Below are 12,789 nucleotides of genomic sequence, written 5' to 3' on the forward strand. Positions count from 1 at the left end.
CACCGTTAGGCCTTTAACAACATTTCTGAAATGTTGCTCTGGTTGTCTAAAATGGGCAGCAGCCATGGGAATTTTAAATGTGTTGGATCTGAGCACAGGATAGCAGATAACGGTACGAGCCAGCCTCCCAGTGTTCAGATGCTGCACCAGAACCTGCTGGTTCAAATTACAAGGAAGGGAATGTTGCTAAGATTTTTCCTCAGTGTAGAGCCAGTGTGGTGTAGTGGTTAAGAGCGGTAGTCTCGTAATCTGGGGAACCGGGTTCGCGTCTCCGCTCCTCCACATGCAGCTGCTGGGTGACCTTGGGCCAGTCACACTTCTTTGAAGTCTCTCAGCCCCACTCACCTCACAGAGTGTTTGTTGTGGGGGAGGAAGGGAAAGGAGAATGTTAGCCGCTTTGAGACTCCTTAAAGGGAGTGAAAGGCGGGATATCAAATCCAAACTCTTCTTCCTCTTCTTCTTCTTCTCCTCCTCCTCCTCACTGTATGGACTGTTCAACAGCAGAACAAACAGCCTATGGAGGCGGTGGACTCTCCTTTGTCCAACTGCACTAGCTATCAATTAGTTTCCAGGCCCAACTCAAATTGCTGGTATTGACCAACAGAGCCTTAACTAGCATTACCTCAAGGACCACCTATCTCCATATGAACCTGCCCGGACCCTGAGATCACCTTCTGAGGCCCTTCTTCATGTGCCTCCTCCATGAGAGTTCTGGAGGGTCGCAACACAAGACTGGGCCTTTTTTGCAGTGGCTCCCCTTTTGTGGAATGCTCTCCCCAGGGAGGCTCGTCCGGCGCCTGAATTATACACCTTTAGACGCCAGGCAAAAACATCCCTCATCTCCCAGACCTTTGGCTGACTGACATCCAACGCCCTTTTGAAATGTGGTGTGTTTTTCTTGTGGGGTAGGGGGAGTACTGGGTTGTTTTGGGTTTTATTATTTATTTTGTGATTTTATATATGTTGTAAACCACCTTGAGACCAGGGGGAGATAGAAGGCGGTATGCAAATTTAATAAATAATAACAATAACAATAATTTTAAGCAAAGGTGACTAATCAAGGCTGCTGCAACAGCAGCTCTGCATCTTATGATGCAGGTAAATTCTCCTATAAAACCAGACGCAAGTGCCTTAATACTGAAAACTCTGGCAACTTGCAACGGCTGGAGCTACAACTAGGGCCTGGGGCTGTGGGTTGTGACCATCGGACATCAATAGGTAAGTCACAAGTCCAAGCCATCTCAATTTGCTGCTTTTCATTTCTACTTAATAGGGAGGGAGGGTGAGGTGGAAAAAAACAACACACACACACCCCACAAATGGAAATCTTTTGATGAGCTTATTCAACTGCAGGTCACGAATGAATTGCTTCTTTCTTAATACTGAGCTCAAATGATTAGCTTTCTTGCTTTCATGATCACTGGCTTCAAGCAAGGAGGGGAAAAATAAAGTATAAAACACCATAGCCCCTGGGTAGACTTATTTACCATGAATGACTCACACAGAGTTATGCATGACTGCGAGCACCCACCTTCCCCCAAAACTGGCAACGTTACAGGGAGCATTTTTATTTTAAATAAAAGTGGTGAAGGTGTGAGCTTCACTTGGGAAAGTTTCGCCATTACAGTGAGAAGCACAAATGCGCTTTTCTTCAGCATTAGGCATGAATTATATCCAACACCTCAGATGTGGCCATAGTGAAGAAAATCTAACCTGACATTTTGCTTACTAGTTTTCCTCGTCTCTCTTTAGGGGCAATGGGTGATATTATTAAAGGCAGAGGTTTGATAGAACTCGTGGTTCCCGACTGTCATAGCTGGGTGGCATCCACCTGAAGTTGCCACATTGAATGCCCACCTCCTGTATGCTAAACTGGGTAAAAAAGGTAAAGGGACCCCTGACCATTAGGTCCAGTCGTGGCCGACTCTGGGGTTGTGGCGCTCATCTGGCTTTATTGGCCGAGGGAGCCGGCGTACAGCTTCCGGGTCATGTGGCCAGCATGACAAAGCCACTTCTGGCGAACCAGAACAGCACATGGAAACGCCGTTTACCTTTCCGCCAGAGCGGTACCTATTTATCTACTTGCACTTAATGCTTTCGAACTGCTAGGTTGGCAGGAGCAACGGGAGCTCACCCCGTCATGGGGATCGGCAAGTTCTAGGCTCTGTGGTTTAACCCACAGCACCACCCGCGTCCCTAAAACTGGGTAAGATGAGGATTTTATTATCCTTTTATCCTACCCTTTATCACAAGATCTTTGGGTGTTTCACAGAATAAAATACAAGATAAAAAAAAAAGATAAGTAGCAACAAAGCAATAACCTTCCCCACTTCCCACAGATGCATTTAAAAGACTGAAGAATATGAATCAGCCCAAGGCCTGGTTGAAGGGGAACATTTTCGCCAGGCGCCTAAAAATTATATAATGAAGACGCCAGGCATACCTCCCTGGGGAGAACATTCCACAAATGGGGTGCCACTACAGAGAAGGCCCCGTTCTAATTTTGCCAACCTCCACACCTTACGTGAAGGAGGCACACAAAGAAGAACCTCAGGTAATGATCACAAGAGTCTGGGATGGCTTATATGATGAAAGAAGGTCCACGTGCACATAATGTATGTGTCTGAACCACCCATGTTACCCTCACAACAAACCACTGCAGTGAGTCCATTTGGCAGAGAATGACTGGCACAGTTAAGTTTCATGGCGAAGATGAATTTGAACCCAGGTCTCCCAGGCTAAAGACTTGCACTCTAGCCATTCCACCGCATTACCTCCTTCCTCACCATAAATATGGCACTTGATATGGAGTCAAGGAGTTGGGGGGGGGGGCTTTTAGGTCAACCTTCTGCCTGGAAGCCCTCCAAAAGATGGCTGCCCACACTCTGCTCAAAGACCCCCAACGTCTGCCCAAATGGAGAAGAACAGGAGCTGGGAACATTTGTCCCTCAAGATGTTCCCATTACTGTTGTTTCGTTTATGAATCTCTTCCCACAAGGCACCTCAAAGGGATTTGCGATACATATACAAAAAACAGGTGAACAGTACAAAATCAATTCAAACCCAAGGCAGCTATTGAGTGAGGTACAGATTTTGGAAGACTCGTTGAAGGAGGAATGCATGTAGCAGACTCCAAAAAGACAGCAGAGAAGAAGAAGAAGAAGAATTTGGATTTGATATCCCCCTTTATCACTACCCTAAGGAGTCTCAAAGCAGCTAACATTCTCCTTTCCCTTCAACAAACACTCTGTGACGTGAGTGAGGCTGAGAGACTTCAGAGAAGTGTGACTGGCCCAAGGTCACCCAGCAGCTGCATGTGGAGGAGCGGGGAATCGAACCCTGTTCACCAGATTACGAGTCCACCACTCTTAACCACTACACCACACGGGCTCTCATAGAAGGAGCATGTCTGGTATGCAATGCGGAGGGCAGGAGTTCTAAAGGTAGGTTGGTGCGGCCCCAACTAAAGGCCCAAATCTGATGTTGTGCTAAGTACACTTCCTGATAGGATGGCATCTGCAGGATGCCCTCTCCTGCAAAACACAGTGATTAGTTGGGGACCTAGAGGATGGATGACTTTTTAAGGCATCCTGGTCCCAAGCTGCATAGCCCTTGGAGCACCAGTACCAGCCCAGTAGCTAACTGGTATCCCATGCAATTCTTTCAGCGCTGGTGTAATATCATGGGGTTAGTCCATCCCAGTGAGCAGTTGACTATCCACATCTTGCACCTTCTGCAGCTTCTGGGCTAGCCTCAAGGAAGTCCAACAGCCCAGCTACCATGCCAAAGGCAATAGGACCTTCTCAAAGTTCATGCACCTGTCTAAGGAACCCTCTTATGGAGCAGTGGTCCAGCTCCAAATAAAATAGTGTCTTCGAGGGCTGCGAAGCTGAACTGCAAGTCATCCACGCTTCCTCTAAAAGTTTGGCACACTGAAAACATTTAAGGCTGTCAGGTGCACCTTCGTGAACAATGCTTAATTTTCGTTGGTGAAAAGGACAGAGCAAAAGCAACGGATCCACGGGTGATCAGCCAAGGATATTAATTGGGCAGACATGTGCTTTCCACATAAAAACAGGAATGTTCTCTTAATAAAGGCTTCCTTACCTTGAATGCACTGAAGAGTCCCATCTTCTCCCCTTATTGTAAAAGTTTCACCTGGATTAACTTGGACAAAAATGACCTGCCAAAATAAAGAACCTGATGTCAGAATCTTATAAAGAACATAGCCATGAAATGTATGCATTCTCTCCAGAACATAGGCATGAAACAAGATATTTGAAGGGGGTGGGGACTGGGGGACTTAACTAAATCATCATTTCCCAACCTGAAACCCTCAATGTGTTGTTGGGACTGCAAATCCCATCAGCCCCAGCCAACATGGCCAGTGACCTGGGATGAAGGGACCTGTAGCCCAAAACATTTCGGAGACCAACCGCTTAGGGAAAGTTAAACTAGAGAAGTCCTGGAATGATTTATTTTTTTATTAAATTTCTATACTGCCCTTCATCCGAGGATCACAGGGCAGGTTGCAATATAAAAACACAGAAATACATGACATAACAATAATGGAGACAAAAGAAAGCCAGCATGACTAAACAACAGAATAGAAGATGTTAGAATACGAAAGTCTCGCCTGAAATAAAAACGCACATGTTCCGTCAAGCCAAAATATAAATCTGCAATAAGGCAAGCCAAGACCAAACAGTTGAGGGGGGGGGAGATATTTTTTTAAACTGATGCTAAGCAGAAAACAAGCCAGGGAAGCAATGGTACTATGATAATAACAAATAATAGGGTGAAGAAAGACCGGGAAATGGAGAGAAATTTTATTAAGGACCAGAACCCAACAATATTGCTCCTTTAATCCCAACACTGGCTTTTTGTCTGTTCCTGGATCGGCAAACACTCCTCATCCATATCTTAACAGCCTCTGCAACCTTTCCCCCGCCCATTTCTTTACTTTCCCCCTGTATCCTGTTCCATCCCTGCCCTGCAACCTTCCCTCCTCTAGCAGCGTAACACCTTTGGCACAATCCCTTAGGCCAGAAAGGCCATAGAAAGGAAGGTACAGTGGAAGCTCAAGTTGCGAACGTGATCCGTGAGGGAGGCACGTCCGCAACCCACAGCACCGCATCTGCGCATGCGCAAAACACAATTTGCTGCTTTTGCGCATGCACGAGCACCGAAACCCGGAAGTAACCCGTTCCAGTACTTCCAGGTTTTAGCGTGCCCGTAACCCAAAAACACGCAACCTGAAGCGTCTGTAACCCGAGGTGTGACTGTATACCTAACTAAATAAATGCACACTCCACCCCTGTTCTGTCTTGCTATCATCTTCCTCCTCTCTCCTTTTGCAGTCTCACCTGTGTCCATATCTAGACTGCCAGCTCTTCAGGGCAGGGGACTGCCCTCTTACATTTTGTAGAGAGCAATGCACTTTGATGTCACTATTGCACATACATGCAACAGTATGCTATCGGGAGCAGGGAGTGGGGTGGGAACTGCTGCAGAATGTATTTTTGCACAGCTATGACTGCTCACTCAAATGGCCTGCTTGCATGAGCGGCGTAACAGAGATCGCGCCTCTGCTTCCAGAAGGGTGATCTCGTGCAAGCTCATTCCTCCCAGTACCACTTATTAGTAATCTTGTAATTCGATGAACACAAGGGAAGATTGCCAATGGGCGGTGTGCAGGTGCCTGGGAGCACACCCCGACCACACTTAGCACGTCCAGAGTCAATTTTATGCGTCATAAAACACCCCAAATCTTTCTCTCTCTTTCCCCCCCATATACGAGCAATTATTTGCAAGATTTAGCGGGGCGCACTATCTCCTTAGCGTGCATTAACCTGTTTCATAACGCTTGGTTATACAGTTCACTACAAGATGTCAGCACACAAAACTGGTGTGTGGAAGAGGCAGGGTGCATGTTGTTGCCCCAGGCCCATTAAATGCAGATTTGGAAAAATGATTAGAATGACTAAAAACATGGAACACTGTTAGTTTTGCTTCAGTGGAATAGAACATGATTATTGCTCTCAGAGACTGCAAACATGATCTCCTCTCAGTTAACCTAGACTGAAAGCTTCCAAAGAAAACACGCTACAGCATTTGTTGAGTTATAGTCATGCTAAGCTAATGCATGCGTAAGTTTTTGTTCTCTTTATTTAATCTGATTTTTTTAAAACGCTGTGGGGGGCGGGAATCCATTCCGTGTCCACTGCTTTCTGACATGGCAATGCTAGAGAGGCTTACCACCACCACCACCCAAGTCACAGCTGTCGCCCTTTTCATTGCACACAAGAACATCTGACATGAAAAGCCGTTTTCAAAAGACGTGGCATCTTCCTGTATTAAGGGCTTCCAAACACAAACAAGGAGGAAAGAGCTATCTATAGCTACTGTTTACATTGCACATCTTAGCAAGCAGCAGTATCCTGAGCGCAGCGTGAGGCTGTCTAGGTTTATTTTAGTCACCAGTGTCTGAAAGGGTCATATCCTAATGGCACAAAAGTTTACAGAGTCCGAAGCAAATGATCCTGCAGAGTTGAAGGGTCAGATAACAGAATGTGGGTACTTGAAAAAGGGGGGGTGCATCACAAAATCTGGGGGCACAATTAGCTTCTGCAAGCCAGTTCAACGTTACCCCATAACACACCCAATGTTGGTGAAGCTAACTCTTTACTTAAAGAAACCAAAGCAGCTCAGGCCTAGTGATCACAGCAACTCTTTGCAGTGGGGCTAAGGGTCCATCCCCAGCAACTTGAGGCTCCTTCGTCTTGTCTCTCTTTGCTCCACCCTCTTCATTCCTCTTCGTGTTCTGGGAGACCAGGGGGAGGGGAGCGGGTCGCAGCAGGAGGGAGAGACCCCCTGGCTTCTTCAGCCGCCTACCTCATCTCTGTCGCTTGGGCCCCCTCTGCTACTGCCTCTGATTCTTGACTGCTCTCTGCCCCAACCTCTTCCTGCTCACTAAACCCTGTTACCTATTTGGCTTCTGACACCTCCTTCTCCTCCCAGTCTGCTCCCTCTTCTCCCTCTTACCGCTCATGGCCATCCCACCACCAATTTCCTGGCTCTGAGCCTTCTTCCCTTGGGAAGCTGCTTCCCTTCCCAGCCGCTGCCCCCTCCCCACTCCTCTACATCCAGCCAGTCCATGACACAAGCTGAGCTTCTGTCCTATGGAAACTGCAAAATGCACTCATCTACCTCGTTCCCCTTTTGCAAACCAACATGATTGCCATTCACTTCTATGGAGGGGTAGGAAGCAAAGCATTATAGAGAAATATGCAGAAAGCCCCCAGGTTCAGTTCCCTGCATTTCTAGTTAAAAGATTTGGTTGCAGGCAATGGGGACACAGTTGCAGTAATGGAGAAATTTAGCCATCTGCACTAAATGGGCAAACGGGCAGCAATCCCACAAGAGTGAGCCAGGTGAAAAACATGAACACCTTCTGTATCGCCCTCCAGTTGTCCTTACCATTTTCAAGCCCCCGAGTTGAATTAGTGGCACCTGGGAACAGACGAAGACTTTTATATTCTCCTCCCCACGACACAGCCCAAAAATCTCTAGGGAGATAGGGCACTAGATGACCTTTCACATTGTTTAAAATTCTACAATTCTATGTAAAGGTAAAGGGACCCCTGACCATTAAGTCCAGTCGTGACCAACTCTGGGGTTGCGGCACTCATCTAGCTTTATTGGCCGAGGGAGCCGGCGTACAGCTTCCGGGTCATGTGGCCAGCATGACTAAGCCGCTTCTGGCGAACCAGAGCAGCGCACAGAAACGCCGTTTACCTTCCGCCAGAGCGGTACCTATTTATCTACTTGCACATTGACGTGCTTTCGAACTGCTAGGTGGGCAGGAGCAGGGACAAGCAACGGGAGCTCACCCCATTGCGGGGATTCGAACCGCCAACCTTCTGATCGGCAAGTCCTAGGCTCTGTGGTTTAACCCACAGCGCCACCCACGTCCCGTACAATTCTATGTAGCAACCAATTAAAGTGAAGCTGAGGGAACTCCAAACTGCAGTGACATCACACAGAGCATTTTGTCACTTAGCTGCATGAATGGGTGGTGTGTGTGCGCAGCCGTTCGCAGCAACATTAGCAGACAGAGACCAATGGCACAGGACTGCTGTTTTTGGCAGCAGTCAGGCATCTCCAATAGCCTTTTAGTTCCAGCATCTTCCCAAAAAGGTACAGCGGTTTCCAAGGGCTTGATACAGGAAACCCATCCATGGTTTTGAGCCGCCTCCAGGCCTGATTCCCAGACAGCCCCCGTTTCTGATCTTCAGCTCAAAGCACACAAAATTCTTTCTGCCACGTTGGTTGCACGGTGCTCAAGACTGAGAAAGAGCGCCGGCCCCTCCCCTCAAAATTCCTGAAGTCCTTCTGAGACTATGGCATTACTGCAAGGTACCATGCTATGTTTAGAGCTAAGCCTGATGATCTTTCCACTGATAATAAAGGCAAAATACCCCCTTTCAGAGCATCAAGAAGATGTTTGGAAATTAAGAGCAGCGCGCACGTTAAGAAATTACAGAATTGCATCTCTAAGCTTTCTTGGTTGGGGGGGAGCAGTGATTTCTGCACGAACCCACTGTCGGTGTTAAAATTATAAGTTCTGGAAAGGAAGGGAGGGAGAGGAAATGGAAACGTGGCCCATTATGCGAGGTCTGCAAGGAGCCTTTCTTAAAGACACTGATCAGGGCAGACAGGGACAGCAAAGACACCACAATCAGAGTCCCAGAAGAGATAAAAATAAACCGACAAAAGCCAGGCCAGTCCATCTGTGACCTCGGCTCCATCAGCAGTGAAAGACATCTGCCTCCCAGCCTCCAAACTTCTATGCATTATTCACAAGGGTCATAGCTTCCTCAAAATAAAGCATACCATTCAAAACAAAGCGAGGGAGCCGGGGAGATCAAAACACATGTTGCTTCTTAAAGACACGCATGTTATTTTTAAGTTGTATAGCATTTCAGTAACTTTCAAGCCACAGGACTTTTTAGATGTGAAGGTCAGGGCTCCGTTCTCCAGAAAGGAAACCTCAACCGCCCAAGACCTTCCCATTCGGCATTCGATGTGCTGGTTTTCCTCCTCCGCCCTTCAATGTTGAAGGAATTGCATTCTGCACATGCTCAGGAGCGCTCTCACCTACTGCCGTCCTTGGAAGTCGCAGAAACTGGCCGGGTGCAAATGGAGCAGTCCGATAAGAAGAAAAAGAAGAAAAGGCCTTCCACGTCCTTTGAAAAGCTTTTTTACTTCTTGTGGGATTCGGGCCTGCTGAGTCGCCATGGCAACCAGGCAGTAATTTAGCGAGCCACCTCAAGACCAGCTCCAGCATCCTAATGCTCAGTCTCCACTTCTAGCAGTTTCTCACACAAAGGTGTGCACGCACACAAATCATTGTCATCCTTCGCAAGTCTCCAGTCGTCCCTGCGATGCAATGCCAGCTAGGTTCCATCAAGAAAAGACAGCTTATTTGTTTTACTGAGGTCAGGGAGAAGACCTTTGCTGATTCCATTCCTCCACTGCAATCTAACAGTTGGGGAGGAGAGAGTCTTATGACACTTCCCTGACAACCAGCACTGATGCGACAGTAATGTGTTTTCGCATCAAGCGGTTCCGATGTAAGGAGTCTAAGATGCTGGCAGATTCTATTACACTTAAGCCTTTTCTTAATAGGATATTATTATTATTATTATTATTATTATTATTATTATTATTATTACTACCAGGAGACATGGAATAAAATGTTGCAGTGTGCAGTGCTGGTGTTCAGAATTCCAATCGCTCCATTTCACCACTGTAGGGAAGAACACTGTTTTATACAGTCTGTCTGTCCTCAGAGCTCAAAACCATCAGGGAGGAATTGGACAACTGCTCCAGCTGAGGAGTGTGGCTCAAACAGTTTTATAAAACTGGTATGGTTGACAGTAATAATAATAATAATAATAATAATAATAATAATAATTTATACCCCGCCCATCTGGCTGGGATTACCCAGCCACTCTGGGCGGCTTCCAACAGAATATTAAAATACAATAGTCTATTAAACATTGAAAGCTTCCCTAAACAGGGCTGCCTTCAGATGTCTTCTAAAAGTCTGGTAGTTGTTTTTCACTTTGACATCTAGTGGGAGGGCATTCCACAGGGCGGGTGCCACTACCGAGAAGGCCCTCTGCCTGGTTCCCTGTAACTTGGCTTCTCGCAGTGAGGGAACCACCAGAAGGCCCTCGACGCTGGACCTCAGTGTCCGGGCAGAACAATGGGGATGGAGGTGCTCCTTCAGGTATACTGGACAGAGGCTGCAATACCTTCTCCAACCACCTGAAGTGGTGGCACTGAGGAGCCAGGAGCATTGTCCTTGACTGGTGGTTGAAGTACAGTATCTGAAGACAGAGTTGGAACTTGAGATGAGCGTCCTATGGGATGAAAAATACGGTACTTCAAACTGTGGGGGAAGAGGACTGAATATTTGAGTAACTTCTCTATTTTTCAAAGAGAGAGAACTCTTTGCACCTTCAAAAGTTAGTATTCTGGGGGAAAGGTTATGCTAGAATCTTTTCCGACATGCAGCTAGATTGCATATGCGTGGTTAATACGGAGAAAATATTCAAATATCCTATCCTTCCATCTGTGGCTTGAAATAGTCCATTAACAGACATGTCACTGCTTGATTATTACAGTAGAATCAAAGATTCATTTGGCAAAAAAAGAGGATTTTATTTTTTTAAGAGAACCATCCTCACAAAGGTACGATCCCAACATTTTTCTAACCTAACAGGGTCTGTGCTCCCTCGTTTATTGTGCACAAGGGTGTGAATGTTTTTCGCTCAACAAATCGCATCTAAGCAAGTCAAGACAAAAGCCGTTTCATTCCTGCTCCTGTTTACCATAGGATTAAACGCTCATGGATGGGGTTTTTTCAGATACAGAAGACTACCAAGAAACTGAGATGCACATCTGCTGCCGTGTTTCTTGTTTGCGCAGAACAATCAAGAGATTTGCCCCACTGCCAGATAGGGTAACCCAGAGGGACCCTGACACACCATGCCCCATGCTCCCCTTTCGCCAAATGGGTTGAACAAATAAATTTGGAATGGATTTCATGGGAATGGGACAAACCTCCAGACAGGGGTGTCAACTTGAATAAACTATAGGGGGAAGGGGACGATGGATGGACAGGTAGGCCTTGCCCCCACATAATCAATCACAAGATGCAGCACACACACACATCATTTGAATGGCAATGCCCATCAACTTTGTGGGTAGGGCATGGGTACCTTTAATATTTTATTTTGGGGGCCAAAGGGATGTCAGCTCCTACAAATCAGCTCCTAAGCATCCAATTATGAAGGTTTCATGCTATTTCCAACACATCACACAGCAGCTGGGAGATACCAGATGCAAGTTTTTCCAAGCAGCCATTTCCAAAAACCACGGCAGCTCATGAAACAAGTTTCTGGCAAAGCTTACCCTCTTTCATTTTTGTGGTGCTGCCGCCACTGAGACAGCCATTCCAATTCCCCACTTTAGAATTGCAACATTCTATTAAACACAAAAGGAGTTCAGAAGCAAAAAAGAAAAAAAGTTTTAGGCCTTCAGATTTCCTTTGGAGGCATTCTCCCCCCCCCCCCCGATCATTTGAAAACTCTGCTGTTCTGCCATGAAAACTGCAGTATTCCCAAAAGCTAAAGCAGCCATTTCTGAACGGAAAAATGGAACGCGATTTTGCTCCAACACTATAATCAGCCGACCACAGTCCCAACTGTGGGGTTTTTCCACTGCTTCCTGTGAAAGGAAGGCTAGAACACTAATCTGACAAGGAAGAGACCTCACTTAAATCTCTTGCCGTGTATTGCTGACTACAGGTTAACCAGCAAGTCATGCTCTTGAGATGATGAACACCTAAACTATAGCTTTTCAGTTCCCACCAGACTCGAGTTGTGGCTACTGAGTTCTGGTAGTGCAAGCCCCTGGATTCAGCCAGTAACCTCTCTGTATACTGCTGCTCTGATCTGGCAGGCTTAAATTTATGGTTCCCAGACAAAAACACCACTCCCAAAGCAAACCTGGAAAAGAGGAGACTGAGAGGAGATAGGATTTTGTTGTTGTTGTTGTTTAGTCATTTAGTCGTGTCCGACTCTTCATGACCCCATGGACCAGAGAATGCCAGGCACTCCTGTCTTCCACTGCCTCCCGCAGTTTGGTCAAACTCATGCTGGTAGCTTCAAGAACACTGTCCAACCATCTCGTCCTCTGTCATCCCCTTCTCCTTGTGCCCTCCATCTTTCCCAACATCAGGGTTTTTTCCAGGGAGTCTTCTCTTCTCATGAGGTGGCCAAAGTATTGGAGCCTCAGCTTCAGGATCTGTCCTTCCAGTGAGCATTCAGGGCTGATTTCCTTCAGAATGGATAGGTTTGATCTTCTTGCAGTCCATGGGACTCTCAAGAGTCTCCTCCAGCACCAGAATTCAAAAGCACCAATTCTTCGGCGATCAGCCTTCTTGATGGTCCAGCTCTCACTTCCATACATCGCTACTGGGAAAACCATAGCTTTAACTATACGGACCTTTGTTGGCAAGGTGATGGCTCAAATATCTCTCACATGCAGGAAGGAGCAAGCTTGTTTTTTTCTCTTGCTCTGGATGGTAGGACTTGAACCAATGGCTTCAAGTTACAAGCAAGGAGACTCAACTAAACATCAGGAAGAACTTTCTGACTGCAAGAGCCATTCGACAATGGAACAGACTCCATTGGGAGGTTGTGGACTCTCCTTCCT

General features: G+C 46.6%; 1 protein-coding gene across 2 annotated transcripts in view; it reads right to left on the reverse strand.

The window, feature by feature from the left end:
* The window catches only part of FNDC3B (fibronectin type III domain containing 3B), a 285,915-nt gene that overhangs the window by 175,099 nt on the left and 98,027 nt on the right, over window positions 1-12,789 (reverse strand). For both annotated transcript variants that reach the window (XM_083441945.1, XM_083441946.1), the window contains exon 3: window positions 4,108-4,183. In XM_083441945.1, the coding sequence (XP_083298071.1) occupies window positions 4,108-4,183 (76 nt within the window). The remainder of the gene's footprint in view (window positions 1-4,107; window positions 4,184-12,789) is intronic.

The sequence above is a fragment of the Podarcis tiliguerta genome (genome assembly GCF_965153285.1).
Source record: "Podarcis tiliguerta genome assembly, chromosome: 5".
Taxonomy (NCBI): Eukaryota; Metazoa; Chordata; class Lepidosauria; order Squamata; family Lacertidae; genus Podarcis; species Podarcis tiliguerta.